Source organism: Telopea speciosissima, chromosome 4, assembly GCF_018873765.1.
Source record: "Telopea speciosissima isolate NSW1024214 ecotype Mountain lineage chromosome 4, Tspe_v1, whole genome shotgun sequence".
Classification (NCBI taxonomy): domain Eukaryota; kingdom Viridiplantae; phylum Streptophyta; class Magnoliopsida; order Proteales; family Proteaceae; genus Telopea; species Telopea speciosissima.
Window position 1 is genome coordinate 70,614,663 of NC_057919.1, and position 23,864 is coordinate 70,638,526.

Here is a 23,864-nt window from a genome sequence, read left to right on the forward strand (position 1 = left end):
AGTAGCAGCCATCGACTCCATTGAACAATTCTTCGAACCAGGAAAGGCCAACAAACAACGGTGGAAGAAAAAAATAGAAATCGAAGAGATGCAGGCACCATCGATTTCAGCTTTCGAAGATAAATAATCGCAGCAGTGGCACGCCAAGAACCCTTAACACTGCATAAAATTTCCACGGATTGGAAACCGCAAGCCTTCAATGTATAACCACACGATTTCCAAATAAATGAATAAACAAGGATGAAACGAGCAGGAAACCCTAGTTCTTATTTTCTTTCTATGAACTAGGGTTTCTCCATAAATCGGAGAACCGTGAAACGACTCTCAAAACTGCAAATCTTAGAGAGAATCAGTCACTGATTACAACAGCTCTGATACTATGTAGAAAACCTAGGACCTGTAACTAGTAACTTGAGAGAAAAGAGATGGAAGAAGAATTGATTGTAATGCTTGAATTCTTTAATTGATAGGTAAGCCCCTCTATTTATAATAGAGGGGAAAATACAAAGTGACTAAACTAGGCGATGTGGGACTAAAACCCACATAGCCGATATAAACTTAATAATATAAGAAGAATAAAACTCCCCCAAAAAGACCAGAATACCCCCACGGTATTCTGGAGTACATATTCCAACACAACCATTTGAGGATAGAGGGCTACACTGATGCCGATTGGGTTGATTCAGTTTCAAACAGACAGTCTACATCAGGCTATTGGACATTTGTGGGTGGTAACCTAGTTACATGGAGGAGCAAGAAATAGCCTATGGTGGCCCAATCCAGTGCGGAGGCAGAGTTTAGGGTTATGGCTCATGGAGTATGTGAACTCCTATGCAAGGTTTAAAGTATAGGTATTGGGTATTGTATCAGTCGGGTGATTTTAAGAGACGTATAGTATCGTATCAGAGATATGTATCGAACACTACAGATACGCTTGGAAATGGTCAAGATACACATGGAAATACACTTTTGGAACAAAAAACAATATAAATAAGCAATATATAACAAGTATCATGCATAAACATTAAAGTAGAGAATAATATATAACCAAACAAGTGTGTTAAATTGAAATTGTTATAAAAGATGAGGTTTCTTACATGTTGTAATAGCTTATAGCCATGAAGAGTATTGGATGATGCAAAAGATGATGTTGTAGCACTCCTTGATTCTTTTTTTAGTCCAAAAGTGTGAAAAACCAATATTAAATACAAGATTTTAGACTTTTGGTTGAGAGTTTCCTTCATTTTTCTATTAGAATAGGAGCTGTGAGTGAAAAGGGCTTTTTTATGGAATGTATCGATGGTATTGGTATGTATCAAGATGTATCGAGCCGTATCGGCCGATACGTATTTAACCAACCGACAAAACCCTTTACCGGACGTATTGATGGTATCGATATGTATCAGTCATATCGTATCGGCCGATACATTTTGATACAATCCGAAACAGTCCATTTATATATATAAAAAAAAAAAAGATGAATCGGTATGTACCATATCAGTACTGACTGATATCGATACGATATGATACTTTAAACCATGCTCCTATGGTTGAGAAGGCTAGTCCAAGAGTTGGGGTTTGATACTGAGGCACCTATGAGACTCTATTGTTAAAACAATGGCTGCTATAAGAATAGCCTACAACCCTGTGCAACATGACAGGATAAAGCATATTGAGGTGGACTGACATTTCATCAAAGAGAAGATTGACTCTAGCGATGTATACATTCCTTCTGTGAGGACAGGTGATCAGTTAGCAGATATCTTTACCAAAGGCTTTGTCCATCATCAATTCAATACCCTTTTGTGCAAGCTGGGAATGTATGACATTTATTCTCTGGCATGAGGGGGAGTGTTAGAGTTCATGTAATAATGGTACTTTGGGTATTGGGATATATTATGTTGTATTGTTTCTTATCATTTTTACCTTTCTACCTCTCTTAGCTACCTTACATTAGCTTGAGGAGTAGGTTTGTAATTTCCTTTTTATTATTGGTTAAGTGAATCAATATAGGGGAAGAGTATGCAATACTCTCCCACAATTTCTACCACCACTTCTTTCTTTCTCCTCCTCCTTCAATCTTCTACTCTCTTTTTCTCTTGTTCTCTTGCAACCTCTAGATTCCAACTTGTCTTTCCTCACCACTTCTCTTAAGGTCATTTTAGGTCTGATCCTGGCTCTTTTAGTTCCTTTAATCTGAATCAAATCACTCCTCTGGACTGGAGCATCCAAAGGCCTCCGTTGAACATGGTCACACACTCATACCACCTCAAACGACTTTCTCATAGCTTACCATGTATCGGAGCTACTCCCAAATCAGCTCTAATATAATCATTCCTTACTTTATCTTTCCTAGTTTTGCCACTATCCATCTCAACATCCTCCTCTCCGCTATACTGAATTTATCTATATGATTCTTCTTAACTGCCCAACATTCTGCACCATACATCATAGCCGGTCGTATGACTGTCCTATAAAATCTTCCTTCAAGTTTTATAGGAATACGTCGATCACACAGCACTCCGGACGCACCTCTCCACTTCAACCATCCTATTTTAATTCTCTGTGAAACATCATCCTCTATATCACCTTCTTTATTTATGATTGAGCCAAATACCTAAAGTAATCACTTTGCAGAATCTCCCTCTCATCAATTCTCACCTCCTCATCCGTCCTAGTGTAACCAGAGTTACACACTATATACTCTGTCGTTCTACTTATCTTAAAACCTTTTGATTCCAATGTTGATCTCCATAAGTCCAACTTGGCGTTATTCCTAGCTTTTGTCTCATCCACCAAAACGATATCATCAACAAAAAACATACCCAACTGTCAATACCTGTCGAAAAGCTGCAATATTTTTCTCTTGTGAGGGAATAGCTGTCCGCTTGTGGTCTGGAACTATGCCCCATGGGCTCAGTTTCAGCCATCACAATGTTAGCTTTGGTTCCCCCTCTCTTGCCACTTCGTGGACCATCATCAGGTGCATATTTAGGAGGATTGATATCCCCACAGGTTTCCTTAGCCTGCCTGGGTTTGCCATAATGCTCATATTTAAATCTATCTCTGTCATCCCCACGACTCAGACCTTGGCCTCTTCCTCCACCACGCCAACTCCTCTGTGAGGTAGAGGCTAAGGGCAGATCTCTCAAGGTATGGTGGTGTTTCCATGGCTGTCCTTCTTGTTTCTTCACTTTGCAAATAGCCATACACTTCATCCAAAGATGAAGAGGTGTTTTATCCGAAATTTGCTCCCGGATTGGTTCATAATACGGGTTCAACCCACCAAGAAGAATCAAAACACACTAATGTAGGACACAAAACATGAAGAAAAAGAGGCCAAAACACTGTTCACGTGAACAGTGTCACAGCCCCATATTGCCTTGGTGGGAATGCTACTAAAAGATCTTGTGGGGCCCAAGACCAGATCGTGTGAAGAATTTTTTAGAAGGGTCAATTTTGTCTATGCATGGGGATTTAGGAGTTAGTTTAGTTTCTATTTTTAAAGTTATTTGTTTTTATTTTCTGTTTTAGTAACTTAGTCAAGTAGGCTTTCTATTAGTTAGTTTCTAATTCAGTTTAATACATGTAAAGCAAGTCTCAGCCATATATGAGACTGCTATTTTATTTTCTTCTATTTTTGAATCATCCCCTCGAGTCTAAATATATGTAACAGCCCATAGAGGTTCCCAACGATTTAGTGAATGATTGAGTATTGCTTTGAGCAAGTTTCTTTTCCCATTGTGAGGATGAAGGGCAGAGGGCCTGGCTGGTGAGAGCCGAATCTCCTTATCCCCTTCTCTCTTCTTATTCCACTCGATTCCCTTAACCTGCTGCAAGTGCTGTGAACATTCCTTGAAGGCTGCAACCATTCTCCAATACTCCAAGTTGTTGCTGACCCAACAAAAGGGAGGCTACAAATACCCTACGGTTACAGTCCTACCCTGGGTTTTGCTGCAGACTTCAAGTTCGCATAACTCCTCATTCCACCATCGGAATCTGCTGAGTTTTGGAGCACAAAGCAAATGCAACAGGGCCTCCATTCAATCCAGATTTGGGTCCAAGTTTTTGGCTGGTTTGGTCTGCAGGGCTTAACTTTCTATTTTGGTGTCACCCTCATATCTCTCAACCTAGCCATTGGAATTGGCTGTGATTTCCAGCAAAGGTTCTCCTCACTGCCTGCTCCATTCGATCCAAGTTTGACACCAAACTGCTGGCTGGATTACCTGGCATTCCTTACCTTCTATTTTGGTGTTTACCTTCTAATTTTGATTTGCTTCCATTATTGATAATCTGCTGCAACTATTAACGATCCTCCTGTAGAGTGGTTTTTCGTGAACCCCTTCTACATTACACGCATGGTACTAAATCTCGTTTCGTTTCGGTGTTTCGGTCTGACCGAAATTTCGTCGAAATATGGTATTTTTTTGTGGGTGTAAAATGCCAAAATGACCAAGATTTCCGAAATTTTCAAAACGAGATTTCCGAAATTTCTGAAACGAGATGACCAAAATTTCCGAAATATTGCACGTGACTTTTTCAATATCTCGCGATATATCGTGAGTCCACGATATTTCGTCGATATCTCACGAGATATCGTCGAAATATGGTATTTTTCCATTTCGGATTGGTATCGTATCTCAGACAGCTCGAGATATACGAAATTTGGCGAAATATCGCCGAAATTTCGCGAGATTTTGAACTATGATTACACGCTCCTTCTCAAAGGTTCCATAAACCTCGGCCTCATCTTCAAGATTGGATAACTGGAGGTCTCTATAGCATAGTTATCAAGGCGTCGCCATGGCGTCCATGCTCCTTGGACGCCTTGGGCGCCATGGCGGGGGCCTTGGGCGCCATGGCGGGAGCCTTGGGCGCCATGGCGGGAGCCTTGGGCGCCATGGCGGGCGCCTTGCCGCCATGGTGGTGTCATCTTGAATTTTGCCCCTCTAAAACGCCATGGTCGCTTTCCCACCGAGATAACTATGCTCTATAGTGATCATACTCATCCCAAAGATCAATGGCAATATTATAATATCCAGAGATAAACATGTTCCCTGTTTCATCGTGATAATTTTTTTGGAGGAATTGATGGACCTTGGTTGAGTTGCCCGCTTGGTTAAATGCCTTAGCTACGCTATCCCAATATCTTTGGCTGTGTCTTTATGCATAAACCTCCTACCAATCTCAAGTTTCATAGAAAAGATTAACCAAGTCATAACACAAGATTAAGTACCATAGATGGGATCAGATGCTCTCTCTCTCCCTTCGGCGGCCCGGCCCTTGAGTTCATACCCTTTCCCCCTCCGGCGGCCCTTGCCACTGGTAACCCTCCCTGCTCCACTTCCCCATCTCACTCTCTATGCTCTCCTCTCCACCTCTCCACCAACCCAGCTACACCACCTACACCTTCTTCATCACCACCCCCATCACCACTCCTGTTTGCCTCATCGCACCTCCACCTCTCCTGGTTCCAAACCTTGGAAATCTCTCTTCGATTGCCTCCCACACTCCCCGTGAAGGTCACTCTCTTCACTTCGTCCCACCCTCCATTATTGATGACTCTAAAGTTGGCTTTTGCCCTAAGGGGCTCCTTGATGTTGAAATCTCTAAATGGCATTGCTGCCTTGTCGGTCACTTTGTTGGCAACCGACCTTTCCATGTAGTTAAAACCTCTCTTCAAAAACAATGGAGAGCTGATGGGGTTTTCTACACTTTTTTTTTTTGGGTGAATAAAGAATTATATTACCAAAGAGAAAGAAACTATAGAGGCCCCAAAAAGGGGGGGAGAGAAACAAAAGACTAGCTAACACATCCTCAAACAGAGAAGGAGGTCGGCTGGAGGGAGGAGAGGGGTAGATCCCAGGAGACAACAATATGCCTGTTCCTTGGGGTATCAATACAAGGGGAAGTTACATTTGTGGGCTTTCCTTTGATGTCGAAGGAGATGGAGTCCCAAATCTGGCCAACAGTCCTGGAGTTGGAAGTCCATTTCCTAAAGTTACGCTCCATCCAAATTTGGTTGATGGTAGCACAAAAAGCAAGTTTACCAACTATGTCGCATAACGAAGAGCCAGAGAAAGTCATATCAATCCACAACCATTCCCTAGAGAAGGGAAGGATTCTTCGACTGCGAGGCCAACATTTGCCTAGGATTCCCTTCCAAATAGCCGAGGAAAGCGGGCAATCAAAGAAGAGGTGGGCTGCATCTTCCGTTGCGTTCCAGCAAAGACTACACGAAGGGGAAACTGGGATCTGACGGTGGCGAAGGAAGGTCTGCGTTGGAAGGCAGTTGTTGAAGACACGCCAAACAGTGAAGCTATGCCGAGGAATGTGGCCCTTGAACCAGACAAGCTTTCTCCATGGAGCTAGATCTCTTCTAATCCGAACAAGGTTCCAAGCATCTTTTGATTTGAAAATACCCGAGGGAGGAGTCCAAGAAACACAATCATACCTTCCCTGTAGGCCTTCTAGGGATAGAGGGCAAAACATCCCAAGCTTCAAGAAGACCCGGGTGGTTGGTGGTGGGAGGGCACCAATCCCCATTGGATAAAATGTCAGCAACCCTAGATTGTCTACTTAGGTCAGAATTGTAAATAGCTCTGTTGTTGATCGAGAGAATGAGGATACCCTTAGGGTGCCAATGATCCAACCAAAGAGCAGTGGAGGAACCATCTCCAATCTTGGAATGAATTGCTTTGAGTGCCATCGACCTGAGAGAAAGAATTTTGCACCAAACCCAAGAAGCATCTGAAGAGGAAGAGACTGTCCAAATAGAATCAGATCGAAGAACTCTAGAGTAGATCCAGTCAACCCAAATGCTGTTTTCTTTGGAGGCTATCTTCCAAATTAGCTTGATAATCCCTGCAGAATTCACATCTTTTATACGGCGGAGGCCGAAGCCCCCCTCTTCCTTTGGGAGGCAAACAGAAGCCCAGCTGGTGGGGTGAAGGAATCTAGTGTTTTCAGCCCCTTTCCAAAGGAAGGAAGCCATAAGAGATTCTAAAGCTTTGATGGTTGAGGATGGAAGACCATAAATACCCGTCCAATAAATGTAGGTAGATTGGAGCACAAACTTGATGAGAACCAGCCGTCCCGCATAAGAGAGTAACTTGCCCTTCCAAAGTTGAAGCTTTTTCCTGATGAGATCTAGCATAGGCGAGCAGTAATGAGCTGTGAGCCTGGCAGGAATCAAAGGGAGCTCCAAATATTTGACCGGAAACTGACCAAGAGAGAATCCCGAGAGCTCCAACAAAGAAGCCTTTTCAATATCAGACACCCCTGCTAGGAACAGAAGAGACTTTGTGGGGTTTATCTTCAAACCTGAGGGCTCCTCAAAATGCTGCAAACAATACATAATGTGCTCGAAGAATTCAAGGGAAGCCTTGGAGAAAATAATGAGATCATCCGCAAAAGCCAAATGCGTTAGCTTTAGGGCTTTGCATTTGGGTATAGGGACGATGAGCTGGCGATCCGTGCAAGATTGGATGCTTCTGGAAAGAACCTCTATGGCTAGAGTAAAGATGTAGGGCGATAAAGGGCAGCCCTGACAAATGCCCACTGAAGAAGAGAAGAACCCCGTTGGACTGCTGTTGACAAGGACTGAAAATTTTGTCGTAGAGATACATTGGTGGATCCAATGAGAGAACACAGGGGGGAAGCCCAGCTTGGAAAACAGACTGTCTATAAAGTCCCATCTGAGAGAGTCAAAGGCCTTGTGAATGTCAATCTTCATTAATGTAGCCGGAGGGTGGGATTTCCTGTCAAATCCTCTTAACAACTTCATTGCAAAGAATGATGTTATTAGTTATGCTTCTCCCAGGAATGAAAGCTGATTGGTTTGCACTAACCAAGAGGTCCACAACAGATTTTAGCCTAAAAGCAAGGATCTTTGCTATGAATTTGTAGAGCAAGTTACAAAGAGCTCCATGCCTTAGAAGGTTACCTGCTTGCAAATGGTATTTTTGTCTTCCATTTCTACGATGAAGAAGACAAGCTCCGTGCCTTGGAAGGTAGCTCTTGGCTTCTTGCGTCAATGGGATCATCACACCATATTTTGCAAAATCGACTCAAATCCATACCCGTTTGGATTACTCTTCCTGGACTCCCGCTCCACTAATGGTCTCCCTTGGGCCTTAGCATTGTGGGTTCGATTATTGGCAAGTCTCTCTACTCAGATGACCATACCAAGCGCCTAAACCGACTCATCTATGCAAGGATGTTGAAATCATTGTTGATACTCCTTCGCCTGACTTTGTTACCATTTTGGAAGAGGATGGTCACTCTTTCATGCAGAGGGTCCTCTATTAATGGCTTCCCCTCTATTGCTCCTCATGCAAGGTCTTCGGCCATTCATCAAAGCTCTGCCTCTTGTTGCTGATAAGCCATTTGGCACTTTTGATGATCCGGCTGGCTCCACGGTTGATCATCTCCCCAACTCTGTCTCGCTTGATGGTGTTATTTCGAGCGAGGGTTCCATCCCTTCAAATCTTCCCTCAGTTGCCAATGTTCACGAGCTTTTTTAGGCAAAGAAATCCATGGAACCCTCTCGTGGCTGGAGAAGACTCAGGAACCATCGCACCAAAAGAAGAAACTAGTCCTCCGTCGACCTATCCTCTGATCCACCGGACAATAGAGCTCCACCCATTGGTCACAACAGGTTTGCAGTTCTCCATTTGCTCATCCTAAGCCTAGGGTGACTTTACCTGATTCTCAGGCTACTCCAGTTGATCTGCAGAGCTCCAGTATGCCGTCTCTTTCTACCCCGCCACCCTCTGCAACCCATACCTTTCATTTCCATACCCCTAACAACATTCCCCCCCTTTGCCAGTCCCCTTTGTCGCCCCCTTTCCAGCTCTAGTGTCCCCTTGACCAACCAACGTCCCTTGTAGAAATCGCATTCTACAATTTTATCTTATCCCCAACCCTTTTTAGCTTTATCTACCTCTTCTACCCTTGCCCCCACCCGATCCGTCCTCACTTCTCTTAACCGCTACAACAAACCTCCTCCTTCCACTTTTACCCCTATCCCATCTCGACCTCCCCACCTCAACCCGACTCAACTTCATAACCCTCCCTCAACCACTCTTAACCTCCCCACCCTTCCTCCACCTGAACCCGACCCAGGCACCCATTTAACCCCCTCGGCTCCTCACCTCTCCTCTAACACGGGGTCTCTTCATCCCTCCTCTATCCCCTCCAACTGCCAGCTACCCCGGCCCCCATCGTTGGTCCGTTACCCCCCTCTCAAGGAATACCGCCTTCGTCCCCAGAGTACTCCCCCTACCTCTCGCTTGAGCTCCACCAAGCTTTGGTTACCCCTCCTCCCTCCAAATGATTCCTTGGACCATCTGGAATGTCCGTAGTCTCAATACCCTGGCCAAACAATCTGACATTCGTTCCTGACTCAAGTCCTATAAATCCTCTCTTTGTTGCCTCTTGGAAACCAAGGTTCTTGAATCCAATTCATCCCGCATTGTCTCCTCCATCGCCCCTTCTTGGTCCTTCCTATCCAACTACTCCCACTACCCCAACGGTCGTATTTGGATCATCTGGGACCCCTTTAAGTTTCATATTTCTGTTTCTTCTTCCTCTTCTCAATTCATTCACCTTAACATCTATGATCACCTTGACAACCACCTCTTTTTCTTCACTATGGTTTATGCTTTGAACCGTCGTCTTGATCTGCTCCCTCTCTGGGATGCTATTCGCTCCCTTTCATCTTTTGTGAATTCTTCTCCTTAGGGCTTGGGAGGTGACTTTAACGTTGTTCGGTACATTCATTAAAAAATTGGTGGATCCCCCATAGACCAACAAGCTGTCGAAGCCTTTAACTCTTGCCTTGAGGACTCTGGGCTTAACGACAGGTTGGGTGCAAATCTCTCCTGGCACAGTAGACGTTCTGGCCTCAACAAAGTTTCTTGTAAACTTGATCGAGTCCTTGTCAATGAGTTCTGGCTTTCCTCCCTCCCATCTTCGTATGCCTTTTTTGACCTCCTTGGCTTATCTGGTCACTGCCCCATCTCCCATATTGTCCTCCCCTACATATCCTTCAGTCCCAAGCCTTTCAAATACTTTGACATGTGATCTTCTCACCAGACTTTCTTCCCATTGTCAAAGCTGCCTGGGACATCCTGGTGCACTCCTCTCCCCTCCTTGCCTTTTCGAAAAAGCTCAAGAATGTCAAAATTGCCCTCAAGTCCTGGAATCTCTCTTCATTTGGTAACATCTCCTCTTGTGTCTCCTCAAGTCAAGACAACCTCTCCTCCATCCAATCCCGTCTCCAATCCAATCCTTTTAACCCCTCCCTGGCGGATGATGATAAGCAAGCCGCCTTTAATCTTTCCTCTCTTCTGTCCTAAGAAGAAAGCTTCCTCAAGCAAAAATCCCATATTAAGTGGCTTGAGCTTGGTGACTCCAACACTGCCTTCTTCCACCGTTCTCTTAAAGCTAGAACCAATTCCAACTCCATCCTTTCCCTTACCTCCATCGATGGTTCCATTCTCTCTAGCGTGGATGACATTAAATCCGAAGCGGTGTCCTACTTCATTGAGATCTTCTGCCCTCCCCTTCCCCCCCAAAACCCCATTCTAGAAGATCTCATCAACAAATTCATCCCCAACCAACTCCTTAGTTCCCTCCATTCCATCCCTCTGACAATGAGATCCTTGATGTTGTTCGGTCTCATAAATCTAACAAAGCTCCCGGCTCTGGGGTCAACATGGGGTTCTTCTTCTCCTGTTGGGACATCATCAGTGTTGACCTCATCCACGCCATGCTTCTTCTTCAACCCCATGCAAATCCAAAGCATTAACCATACCTTCCTCTGCCTCATCCCAAAGATATCTAGGGCCTCCTCCATGGTAGACTTTAGGTCCATCTCCCTTTGCAATCTCCTCTACAAATTCATTGCGAAAATCCTTGCCAACCGCCTCCAATTAGTCATTGATTCCCTGGTCAGTGCAAACCAATCTGCCTTCATTTCTGGTTGTTGCATAACTGACTCATCATTTGCCAGGAAATTGTCTAAGGCTTTGACCGAAAATCTCACTTTCCCTCCACCCTACTGAAAATTGACATCCACAAAGCCTTTGACTCCATCCGTTGGGACTTCATCTCCCATGTTCTCCTCAAAATGTCTTTCCCCCCCCATTTTTGTCAACTGGATTCATTCCTGTATCTCCTCCCCCCGCTTCTCGGTTCTTGTGACTGGTAGCCCCGCTGGATATTTCTATTCTTCCTTTGGCTTCCACCAAGGTTACCCTCTCTCCCCCTTCCTCTTTTGCCTATCCCTTGAGGTTCTCTCCTGTAGCCTCCAATCCAAAACTGATTGTCACCTCATTTCTTCCATCCCAAATGCAAGCTCACAAACCTTACCCACCTTGCATTCGCCGATGATCTCGTGATCTTCTCTAAGGCCGATACCCTCTCCATCGAGTCCATCATGTCCTCCCTCCTCTGCTTTCAAAACCTTTCCAGCCTTCGCATTAACCTCCTTAATTCCCATATCTTCCTCGCTGGGTTCCCCAATTCCACCAAAACCCTCCTTTCTACCCTCTCCGGTTTCACCCTTGGTGCCTTGCCTATCCGATACCTTGGCCTTCCCCTCATCCCCGCTAGGCTGACAGCTCACCACCGCTCCCCCATTTTAGACCTTTGCAAAAGACTGCAGCTTTGGAAAACTCAACTTCTCTCTTATGCAGGTGGTCTGGAACTCATCAGATCAATGCTCCAATCTTGTTACATATATTGGAGTGGAGTTTTCGGCCTCCCCAAGGCCATCATTAAGGCAGCAGAGTCTATTATGTGTGCCTTCCTATGGAAAGGGGTAGGTTCGGCCAGATTTCTTCACCCCAAGAGTTGGTCTTCCCTTTGCCTCCCAAAATCTGAAGGGGGCCTTGGTCTTAGAAGAATTAAAGATGTTAACCTTGCTAGTTCTAATAAGCTTATTTGGAAGCTTCTCACCAATAAATACAGCATCTGGTCTTCTTGGGTTTATGCCGAGCCCCTCTGTAGGGACTCCATTTGATCGGTCAGCCCCGCATCCGATGCTTCATGGGTTTGGCACAGAATTTTGCGAGTGAGATACATAGCCATCGACGCCATCTCTTGCAGGATTGATGATGGTCTCTCAACCTCCCTTTGGCTCGACAAATGGCACCCCTCTGGTGTTCTCTCTTCAGTTGTGAACCCCGCGATATCTACTCCTTTGGGCTGGACAGATCCTCCTTGGTGGCTTCCATCATCTCTAGAGGCACATGGTCCTTGCACATCTCCCCCCCCCCCTAGAGGACCTTTGGAGCTCCCTCCCCCTCCCATCCCTCCTGGGCACCATGGCAGAGGTGACATGATTCTTTGGCTCCCTTTCCCATCAGGCAGGTTCAGCTCTCACTCAGCTTGGGATATGGTTAGACACAGAGGGACCCCTTGTCCTTGGTACAAAGTTGTCTGGTTCAAAGGGCACATTCCTCGACACAGCCTCACCTCTTGGCACACCCTCTCCAACTGTCTCCCGACTCAGGCTTTCCTCATCCACCGGCACATCTAGGTCTCCCCCTCTCTGCTGTCTCTGTTGGAATGGGCAAGAAAACACATACCACTTGTTCTTCTAGTGTCCTTTTGCTTCCTCCATATGGAAAAGAGTTTTGAGCTCTTGCTGGCTGGACAGAAGAAGCCCCTCCCTCTTCATCGCGAGTGGCTTTGGATAGACATGACATACGGAGGGAAATCAGTTTTTGATTCAGTTGGCAAGCTAGCCTTTTGGCGCCGCTATCTCTCATATTTGGATGGAATGCAATCTTAGAAGATGGACTTCCAACTCTCGCTCCGTAGACAAGATTTGGAATGCCATCTCCTTCGTTGTTTCTTTTAAACTTAGCTCGCTTCCCCTTGCTCCTGTAAAGGATTCCCCAAGGAACAGGCTCATTGTTGTATCCTGGGGTCTTCCTATCTCCCTTTTGCAGCCTGATTCGCTCTAGGCTTGCTTGTTCTTTCTTTTCTTTTGTTCGCTTGCCCTTGGGCTTGTATATCCCATCTTGTTTCTTCGTAATATAATTTTTATTCGTTCAAAAAAAAAGTCATAACAGTAGAGTTTTTTCCGTCTCCCATTTCTGATATGCTGGATCACTGGTGTGTGGAGCTCGAATGTCACCAATGATTTAACCCAACTTCACAGGGTTAGTTTAACAGAGTGAGCCTAGTTCAGATAATTGGTGTTATCTAACTTAACAATGGATATCTGGGCATCTGAACTCTCCAAAGCAATCAGACTAGGATTAACACTACCTGTACCACCACCCGAGGCTTCCATCAGTCTACCAACCTCCAACATTATATGAGAGCATACAAGAAACTGATTAGATACCCAAACCAGATGGGGAGTACACACTCTACTTAGAAGTTCCTTCCCAACACATAAACAGTGATTCTGGCCAACAAAAAAACCACAAAACTTGAAAAGTCTCCAATCGAGTGAGTTTTTCTAGGTGGTAATCTATTCTATTATAACTCACATGCTTTAAAAAACATAACTCATCAATAAATAACCGCCTATTAACTCAAATGTGGCATTCACAACTAGAACACAACCAGCAGTCCAGAAAATGACAATATCAGAGATCTCGTGGAGTTATTGTAATTTTTTTTTTTGGTTTTGGTATGATGTTTCGGTGGGCAAATGGCCATAGTTGGCTCCGAAACTTTAAGGGAGGCTTGTTTTAGGTTTAATTAGCACATATTTAAATCTTCATATTGTAAAAAAAAAAAAACCCCAATTTGGTGTTTTGGATTTGCACCCTTGGTTGGCAGTAAACGTCGAACCCTTAGTGTAATATTGTCTATTCTATGCATTGTTTGAGTGCTATGAGACATAATTGGCAGTAAACGTCGAACCCTTAATTTCGTCACCGTGAGGTCGTAGATTGGCCTCCGATGTCTGACATATAAAAAATATACCCCCATACAACAAGTATTTGTCATATTTTTGTCAAAAAATTGTCTTTAGGAATAGTAACTTTACCTGAAATAGTTGAATGTAGCCAAATCTTCCATAGTAAGCAACAATCAATCTCTTCGTAGTAATGTACCCCCTTTAGTATTGAGTGATGATGTGGCAAGAAAATCAAGATCCAAGCTTTTCCCCCCTTCTCTAGGTTCAAAACCACGAAACTGTCGAGTTTTCTTTGAAATTTCGAAGAATGGGTCGAGTTGCTGCCTATTTATGAGATGGTTTGTGCCATTTTGACGAGATTTCGATACTTTACCAAAACTTCGCCGAAATTTCGGTCAAGTTTCTCAAAACAATGTCAATTTGAGATTTCGTAAGAGATCTCGTCTCAAGCAGCTCGAGATTCTCAAATTTTCCTAGATCTCGCTGAGATCTCTGCGAGTTTTAGAACTATGACCCATTTACAACAGATATCGTAAGTGTTTGAAAGGGGACCAGTTCAGAATTAGAGTTGGGAGAATAATATGACTTGTCATTAATGACAAAGGTCCACTTTATTTATAATGAGAATTATAGTCTATGGGCAAACTAGTCAAAGAGGGAAAATAATAAAACCCTAAAGTAAAGACAAAATATTCCAATCCCATGGTTCTCAACACTCCCCCTCAAGTTGGTGCATATTTATCTAACATGCCCAACTTGAAGATCAGTGGGTGGGAACTCCTTACAATTCAATCCCGTAGTGAATACATTAGCTAGTTGATTAACAAAACTAATAAATGGAATGCAGATGACTCCTTGTTCAAGCTTCTTTTTGATTTAGTGTCTGTCAATCTCAACATAATTTGTCCGGTCATGCTGGACAGGATTGTGAGCGATACTAATGGCAACCTTGTTGTCATAGTAGAGTCGCATAGGATCTTCAGAAACAAGCCCAAATCACTCAATAATTCCTTGAGCCACATGAGTTCACAAATCTCTTGTGCCAATGGCACGAAAATCGGCTTCTGTACTGGAGCAGGAGACGACTGATTGTTTTTTGCTACGCCACGTGACAAGATTTCCTCCAATGAAGGAACAATAACCAGAAGTGGATTGCTTATCATCAATGGACCTAGCCCAATCTATAAATATTCCAGCTTTAGGTTCCCATTGTTGGACAAGAGAATTCCCTTCCTAGGGGCAGATTTTAAATACCTTAGTATACGCTGCACCACATCAATGTGAGATGTCCTGGGATCATGGAGAAATCCACTGACGATGCCCACAGCATAGGCAATATCGGGTCTAGTATGAGATAGGTAAATCAACCGTCCAACAAGCCTCTGTATTGCTCTCTGTCAACCGGGTCACCCATATCACTACATAAATGATGATTAACCTCAATAGGAGAATCTGCAGGCTTGCAACCTATCATGCCAGTTTACTGAAGAAGGTCCAAGACATATTTCCGTTGGGAGATGAAAATCCTTGTCTAACCTTGCAACTTCAATCCCAAGGAAGTACCGAAGAAATCCCAAGTACTTAGTTTCAAACTCCTTTGCAAGTAGTGATTTTAGATGGGAAATTTCATCACCGCTATTCCCAGTGATTACGATATCGTCGACATACACGATGAGGGTTGTGATCTAGGCTCCACTTTTTCACAAACAAGGTGTGATCAGCCTGACTCTGTCTATATCCAAACTTCAATATGGCTTTCAAAAACCGGCCAAACCAGGCCCTAGGAGATTGCTTGAGACCATACAGGGACTTCTTCCGCTTGCAAACACGGCCAGTAGTAGAGGGAAATGAAAAGCCAGGAGACGGGTCCATATAGACTTCTTCAAGATCCCCATTCAGGAATGCATTTTTGAAATCAATTTGTTGGAGATTCCAACCCAAATTTGCAGCATAAAACAGTAATGCCCTCACCGAATTCATCTTTGCTACAGGGGCAAAGGCTTCTTGGTAGTCGATCCCATAGGTTTTGGTGAAGCCCTTCGCAACCAGACGTGCCTTGCATAGTTGTCATGGTGTTTAGGCGACCTAAGGCGTTGGAGAGGGTACAAAAGCAAAGCGACACCAACTAGAAGACCAAGGCGCTCAAGTTGACCAAGGCGCCTGGGCGCCTTGGTGTCGCCTAAGCGGCGCCTTGACAACTATGATTGCCTTGTATCTCTCAACAATGCCATCTTCCCTGTGCTTGACTGTGAACACCCATTTTTCATCCAACCAATTTCTTTCCCTCAAGATGAGGGACATGTTCCCAGGTACCATTTTTGTCCAACGCTTGCATTTCCTCTACCATAGCAACTTTTCACTTCGGATCATTAATGGCTTCTTTCCAATCCTATGGAATAGACACAAAAGACGAAGAAGAAACAAAGTCCCGATAGGAGGGTGATAAAGATTCATAAGAGACAAAATGGGAAATGGGTTGTTGTGTACATGAACGATACCTTTCTTGATAGCAATGGGGGGGTCATCATGCAGAGAGTCAACAAGATCAGGTAAATTATCAGAAGTAGGAGAATTAATACCTGACCATGAGGGCGAATTTGGTGGAGGCAGCAGTAAGAACTGCATTTATACATTCCACTCAACACACACAATCGATTCTCTCATTTCTCCTCTCTTCTCTTCTCTTCTTCTTCTTCTTCTTCCTCACTCAGCTCTTGCTTCTTGTTTTCTTCCTTGAGTTAACTCATTTATACATTCCAACTGATTTTTAGACTCGACCTAGCTCCTCTTGCTTCTCAACTCTCTTTGGAACCCTAGAAATGTAAAGGGTTCCATAGAGACCATACTATGTAAAGTACTTCACATAGAATGATCTATTGTGGTTAGATCTTCAAAGAAATGATGAATGGATGAGGTCTCTTGGCTGGAAAACTGCATTGAAGCTCTTGGAGATGAACCCAGAATTTTCGCCAGCCATTTTTATCTCAGTTTTGATTCTGCCTCTTGGCTGGTTGTTTTGCCTTGAAGCTAAGCTCCTTTGAGTCGCCTAGAGGTGTCCTTTTAAAGCCGCAAGGGCTCGGTTCTTGAAGGGAGAAGGTTAGAGAGTGTTGCTCTCTTTTTTGCTGCTGTACACGTACCGCCAACTCTATTTTTCACTCTTTGGTTGAATCTTTTTGAAAGCTGGATGCCCTGGATGCTTATTAGTTAATGAGAATGAAACAGTTACACCCTTTTATCCTTGTTGGGTACTATGGACTGAAGACTCTTGGGTGTTTGAAGGATTTGGTTTGTGTTCTACAAGTTTTTTGCTCTCTGTATGCCTACTGGCTTTGTTATTTGCTCCTTGCCTAGTTGATTTGGAGCTATTTGTTTACTGTTTTGCCTCCTTTGTTTGGGTTGAGTATACTCCCCATTTGAGCAGAACACTATATTGACTGTTGAAGTATCTACATATTATGTCTCCTATGTCTGGGAATGATTTTGAGGTCAGTGCATCAACTCTTGGTAGCAGCCTGAGTAGTGCTTTCCCTACTATGACCTCCTTTGATAATCCCAACACCCAAATCTCTGTTGTGAAGTTGGACAATACCAACTACTTAGACTGGTCTCATTCTGTGAAGATGTCCTTGCGAAGTAGGGGAAAGTTGGGGTATATTACTGGCTCTGTTAAGGAGCCTGCCTGTTGGAATATGTACTCCAGAATACCATGGGGGTATTCTGGTCTTTTTGGGGGTAGTTTTATTCTTCTTATATTATTAAGTTTATGTCGGCTGTGTGGATTTTAGTCCCACATCGCCTAGTTTAGTCTATTTGTAATTTCCCCTATTATAAATAGAGGGGCTTTCCTATCAATGAATACAACAAGTTATTATTCTCTCATTCTCTTTTTTTTCTCTTCTCTCAAGTTACTGGTTACAGGTCCTAGGTTTTGTACATGGTATCAGAGCTGTTGTAACCAGTGATTGATTCTCTCCAAGATTTGCAGTTTTGAGAGTCGTTTCAAGGTTCTCCGATTTATGGAGAAACCCTAGTTCATAGAAAGAAAAGAAGAACTAGGGTTTCCTGCATGTATCATCTTTGTAATTTTATTTATTTGGAAATCGTGGAGTTCTACATTGAAGGCTTGCGGTTTCTAGATTTGGAATATTTTCTGCAGTTTCATATACTGATTTGCTACATTCGATTGGTGAAGACATCAGCTACTGGTTGGTTTGTGCTCCATTGATATTTATTTTTGTTCTATTCCGATGCTGCTATCGCAAGTTGCGATTTGAGTCAATAACTCGGCTGCTGAAATCGATGGTGCTTGCATTTTTTTCGATTTTTTTTTTCCCTTCCACCGTCGTTTGTTGGTCTTTTCTGGTTCGAAGAATATTGTTCGATGGAGTCGGTAGCTGCTACTGATCTGGATTTCTAGTTGAAGAATCCTGCTGCTGATTTCTGGTTATTGCAGAAATCGATTGCTGTGGTTTATCCTTTCATCTAGAGATTGAAGGGCTTGCTTTGGATATTTCTTTTATTGCTGAATGGAGTTGCTGCAACTGAAACTCTAGAATTTTGGCTCCTGTTAATGCTCCTACAGTGAGAATCGAAACCAAATCAAGTCTGCTTCTCAGATTATCGCCCTAAATTGTTTCAGCCACACTTTGTCGGCATAATACCTAAAATCAGGGACTGTCCTTGGGTGATCTTAAGAGGCCTACATGTTACGAAGCCTTGCCTGAAATTTAGGATCGAACAGATCAAAGATGAGGAAATTCTCTTCTTCGAAGTCGAGTCAGGTTTCGTTTCTGGTTTCGGATGTGGCCAAAGGTTGAAGGAGACTATGCTTCCTTCTCTCATGGTAGCGGTGAGGCCTGGAGATTACGAAGTCTTACCCAAGATTTCAGGTTGAAAAAGCCCTATTTTGCTGCGATATTCCCTTTGAACCAGGTCTGGTTCCGTGACTTTCTCTGCCCTTGTTTGTGTCGTGAGGTTGAAGAATACCTTCTTCCCACGATTTCTCTTCATCTTGGTTAGCTTTATTTTTTAGTTTCTATTATTACCCCTCCTTTCTCTCTTTATTTCACTTAAGCCATTCTTCAAATTTTCATGTCATCATGTGCCATCATTACTTTATTTGGGTTTCCAGCTTTGCCCTTATTTTTTGAACTTATTTAGCCCTACACCCTACGGCCTTCTTTGTTTCTTTCAAAGGAATCCTATCCTGTTCACCATATTTACAAGAATGCCATCCCTTATTCAACTTTATGTTATTTACAAGAATGCCATCCCATATTTACAAGAATGCCATTCCCCTATTTGACTACCCAATTGACCCTTGAAAATTCTTGTTTATTACCAGTTTGCCCTTTGGCTTGGATTGTATTTAAAAGTGGATTTCCACCAAATTACAGCCATGCCATCCTTTTCAACACCGTTCCCTTTCAATAATTCTAATTCCCTTCATATCCCAAAACATACCTTTGGCATATACCCATAACCACTTTGGACGATAATGGTATTCTCTCATTTGCCATTTCTTCCTTTTCCATTACCCTTAGCACCTCTTGAAAAATTCTGGAATATTATGTTTTTGCCCTATCTCTTACATCATCTCTGTTATGTCCACGTGTACTACACGTGAGGGGGGGATTATGTACAGTACACCTGCAGACATTGTAAAAGCAGAACTTACAGAAACACTTGGTGCAAAACATAGAAGATCAGTTTTCTCCACCATTGCCATTGGGTATCCTCGTTATTGGGTTGAGTTTGCCGTAAGGGGGAGATTGAAGTTTTGAAGAATATTGAAGATATTTGGTTGTTGCCTATTTGAGGATTTTCAGTTGGGTTGATACGCTTTTTCCATTGCTGATCCAGTTTGTTTTCATTGCTTGTCGCCTCAGTTATTTCACTTCAAGATTCTGTCACTATGACAATTTGAGATTCATCACTGGATAGCTATTGAAGATCGTTGAAAGCTGCTTTTTTTGGAAGACATTCCAGTCTCGGTTTGCTGATCATGTCTGTCCAAGTTTTGAAGATCTATTTTTTTCAAGTTCTTGAAGGTTTATTTGGGAGCTGGATTCTGCTGCAACTTTGTTTTTTCCATTTTATTCAAGTTGGGCATTAGTACCTTGTATGCGTCAACTTGAGGGGGAGTGTTAGCATCATTATGGAGTTCTTATGGGGGTATTCTGGCCTTTTTCTCCTTTTTTATTATGTCTTGTATGTGTAGTTTAGTCCCACATTGCTTATGTAATTATTTTCCATATCTCATTATGAATATAAATAGATGTGCTTGGGTTGATAATTAATCATCCAAGCATTCAGCCAAGCTGGATTTTCCTTCTCTTATTTGTACAATCCAGCTTGAGGGGGAGTGTTGGAATATGTACTCCAGAATACCGCCACGGTATTCTGGTCTTTTTGGGGGTTGTTTTATTCTTCTTATATTATTAAGTTTATGTCGGTTGTGTGGATTTTAGTCCCATATCGCCTACAACAAGTTATTATTCTCTCATTCTCTCTTTTTTCTCTTCTCTCAAGTTACTAGTTACAGGTCCTAGGTTTTGTACATGTTGGAACTGCTTCCTCTAAAAAACCAACCTTGTAGGAAAGGGAGGAAACAATATGTATATCATACAAGAGCTCTAACACGGCGGACTATCCAAAGGGGGACACGGGTGGATAAATAATTCAACACCTGCCCGCTCCCAGGGAGACTCGATACCGTGACCCCTGCCTGCTCTGATACCATGTTGGAACCGCTTCCTCTAAAAGGCCGACCTTGTAGGAAAGGGAGGAAACAATATGTATATCATACAAGAGCTCTAACACAGCGGACTATCCAAAGGGGGACACAGGTGGATAAATAATTCAACACTGCCACTACTGATCCAGGATATTTGAAGTGGGAGACTGAGAACTCCACAGTTATGACTTGGTTGGTCTTCTCCATGAAGCCTAAGATCAGTAGGAGGTTTATAGACAAGGAGACTACAAAGGGTAAGTGGGATAGTGTCGCCCGGACCTTTGATCGAGTTGGCGACTATGCAAAAATGTACCAAATCCACCAGAAAGTCACCAATATGAGACAGGGTGATAGGAGCATCTCTGACTACTACAACATTGTTATCAGCATGTGGCAGGAATATGATCACTACAAATACCTTTGACTGTCCAACTTTGAAGATGAAATTAAGGTCTACAAGAACCAGGAAGTTGAAAGGATTTTCTCTTTACTTGGTGGGCTCATTCCAAAGTATGAGCCCATTCGTCTGCAGATCTTAGGGAGGTCTCCCTTTCCATCTTTGGATGAAGTGTGTAGTTATTTGCAAAGGGAGGAAACCAAGAGAGCAACCATGGATACTGCACCATCAATGGAGCGATCTGCTCTTGTTTCTAGTTCCCACCGAGGCTGGAGAAGTGGGGGACAGACCAAGGGCCAAGTGGCCAACTCGTGGAGATCACCGTGAGAGATTTAAATGTGATCACTGTGGAAAATTGGGGCACACTAAGGACAGGTGTTGGGTCCTTCATGGGCAGCCCCCTGGTATGCATGGTGGATCACCTGGTGCCCGTGGTGGTAGGCGAGGGGGAGCCAGGGCCCAACTCTGTGACATCTGAGACTGAGACATCTGGACCACAGCTTGCTCTTGATATCCTCGAGTTGTAAATACCTTATTCTCTAGTTTATACTATATAGTGGCTCAAATGTTAAAAATGTTACAGGGTCAGTGGTTTGTATTAGAGTTATTGGATGGAAAGAAATTCCTCCTGGATCTGTTGAAGATAGAATTGAGCAGACTCTTAGGTTCTGTATAGTTGGATGTAAAATGTTCTAGAGTAATGCTTGACTAAAACCAAAAAACAAAATGGATACCTTTCTAACCATTACCAACAATAATTTTCTAACTATTCAACAATTGAATATTGTAACTAAAACTTTTCCTTCCCTAATCAAAATACTGGATTTTAGTAGAAATATAACAGTGCAGAAATTTTACTTCACTTTTCAACCACTGTTAGTTATTACTTATTGGTCCTTTCTTCTTAAAATATTGTACATTTTCTTTTTGATAATTAACAATTTATTCATAAATGAAAAATAAAAGTATATAAAAATACATGACAATACATAGTAACAATCCTTCCTGGAGGATCAGGCCTTGTTGAGCCTTGAGGCAGAGCCTTAAGCTTCAAGCGTCTCCCTTTCATTTCTGCGTTATTTTCATTATTTCACTGCTTCCACTGCATTCTTTTCCCAAAGCCTAATAGCCTTATGTTTCATGAAGAGGAATATTACACTTATATGATATATGCAGAGAAGCTTGAGGCTGAAAGAAGCACAGAGCATAAAAAATGGGAGTTGACAAATCCTGTTTCACTGGACGAGGGAAGTAGCTCAGTTGATACAGCCCTTAGAGATAATCCTGAGATCCATTATATTTATGTCTGTACAAAGGTTTGTGGAAGCTTCAACACCTCCCTTATTGCCAGCCAGTTTCATTGGCTTTGTTATTTCAATAAGAATTGTTCTTTTCTGATTGTTTTTGGGCCTCAATAATTTTGCGACTCCCTTGACCAATCCTGGCTCAGGGGATCTGGAAATTGAGTCCAAATGCATGAAAACGGTATTGCGTGATGATGCAGCTGATGCTTATGCACATATTTGAACTTTCATGTATATTTTCAGGCTGAGTCTGTAAGACCAGAAGTCAATCATGAGACAAACCTTTGAGGAAGAAGATGGACTAGTTTGAGTTTCTGAAGTTTTGTATTGAAATTTGTATCCTCTATACTGTGACAGATAATTTTATCCTCTCATGTATTTTGATTGGAGAGAGATGTTTAACCTGTATGGAAGTTGGCAACATTATTGGTGGAGCTTGTCAGCTATCATTTATTTAAGTGAATATTGGAGTTTCAAAAATATTTCTTTCATCTTGATACAATTCTCTAAGTACTTTCATTCACTCCCTGCTGCTCGAATTCCTCGATGAACCTAATCAAATCCCAACCAAAATGTGCTTTTGTTTGCCTGTTGTTACATTCTCCATCCCCAACCAAGAGAGGGAAATGGAGGGGTTGGAGAAGAACGTTGGTGTAGAAATGGATACAGCTAGGGGTGTCAAATTCCAGGCCGAAACAGGTGGACTGGCCCTGTAACCGACCGGGAAAACCTGAACCCAACCAAATGTTTGCAGGTTCATCTTTGGTTTGGATATTTAATAACTGGTAGAATAAAAAATGATTGAACCGGCCAAATTACCCGAATGAAACCAGAAACTGAATCATATCCAATAAAAACCCCAATAACAAACAGAAAAAAACCAGTGTTTTTTACTAGTTTTAAAGTTATTTAATGTAGGGGTAATCATATAATTTTACATGGATAATGGCAGTTTTTGAAAATGACATAATAATAAATCATTTTTAACTTATTTTGAAAACCATTATTTATACATGACTAAAATAACATTTGAGAATAAGGGGGGACAAAAAATAAGTTATAATCTTGTTCTCGCATAACTTTTTTATTGTTATATAGGTCCTACTCTATCCCATTCTACGAGGGGGGAGGACTATTAGTAAGATGGACTTTTAACGCTCCACACTATACCAAGTGCACTAGGCACTTATTCATATATCTTCTCTCCTCTTTTATCATTAATATTTTAATGGGAAGCAGTTTTTTGTACGGGAGTGTGGCCTACGCCATCACTCCCATGTGTCTATCTCTTTCCTCCTTAAAATAAGGGGGCAGAGGTGTCTTTTCGCGTGGGGAGGAGAGAGACAGACTCATGGGAGTGTTGGCGTAGGTTGCACTCCTGAACAAAGATCTTTTTCCCCATTTTAATATATATATATATTGGAATTGGAAGCTTTTATATATATGTTACTTTTATAGGAGGGGGGGGGAGGGAGGGAAAAGATACCAGCTAAAAGACTCGAACTCGAGACCTCCTGATGAGCATGGGCATGAAGTGCA

General features: G+C 42.7%; 1 protein-coding gene across 1 annotated transcript in view; it reads left to right on the forward strand.

Moving 5' to 3' along the window:
• Positions 1–22,669, forward strand: part of LOC122657316 (EEF1A lysine methyltransferase 4) — a 34,996-nt gene extending 12,327 nt beyond the window's left edge. The window contains exons 8-9 of the mRNA XM_043851979.1: positions 22,198–22,337; positions 22,569–22,669. Of these exons, the coding sequence (XP_043707914.1) occupies positions 22,198–22,337; positions 22,569–22,613 (185 nt within the window). The 3' untranslated portion in view covers positions 22,614–22,669. The remainder of the gene's footprint in view (positions 1–22,197; positions 22,338–22,568) is intronic.
• Positions 22,670–23,864: the final 1,195 nt, after the last annotated feature.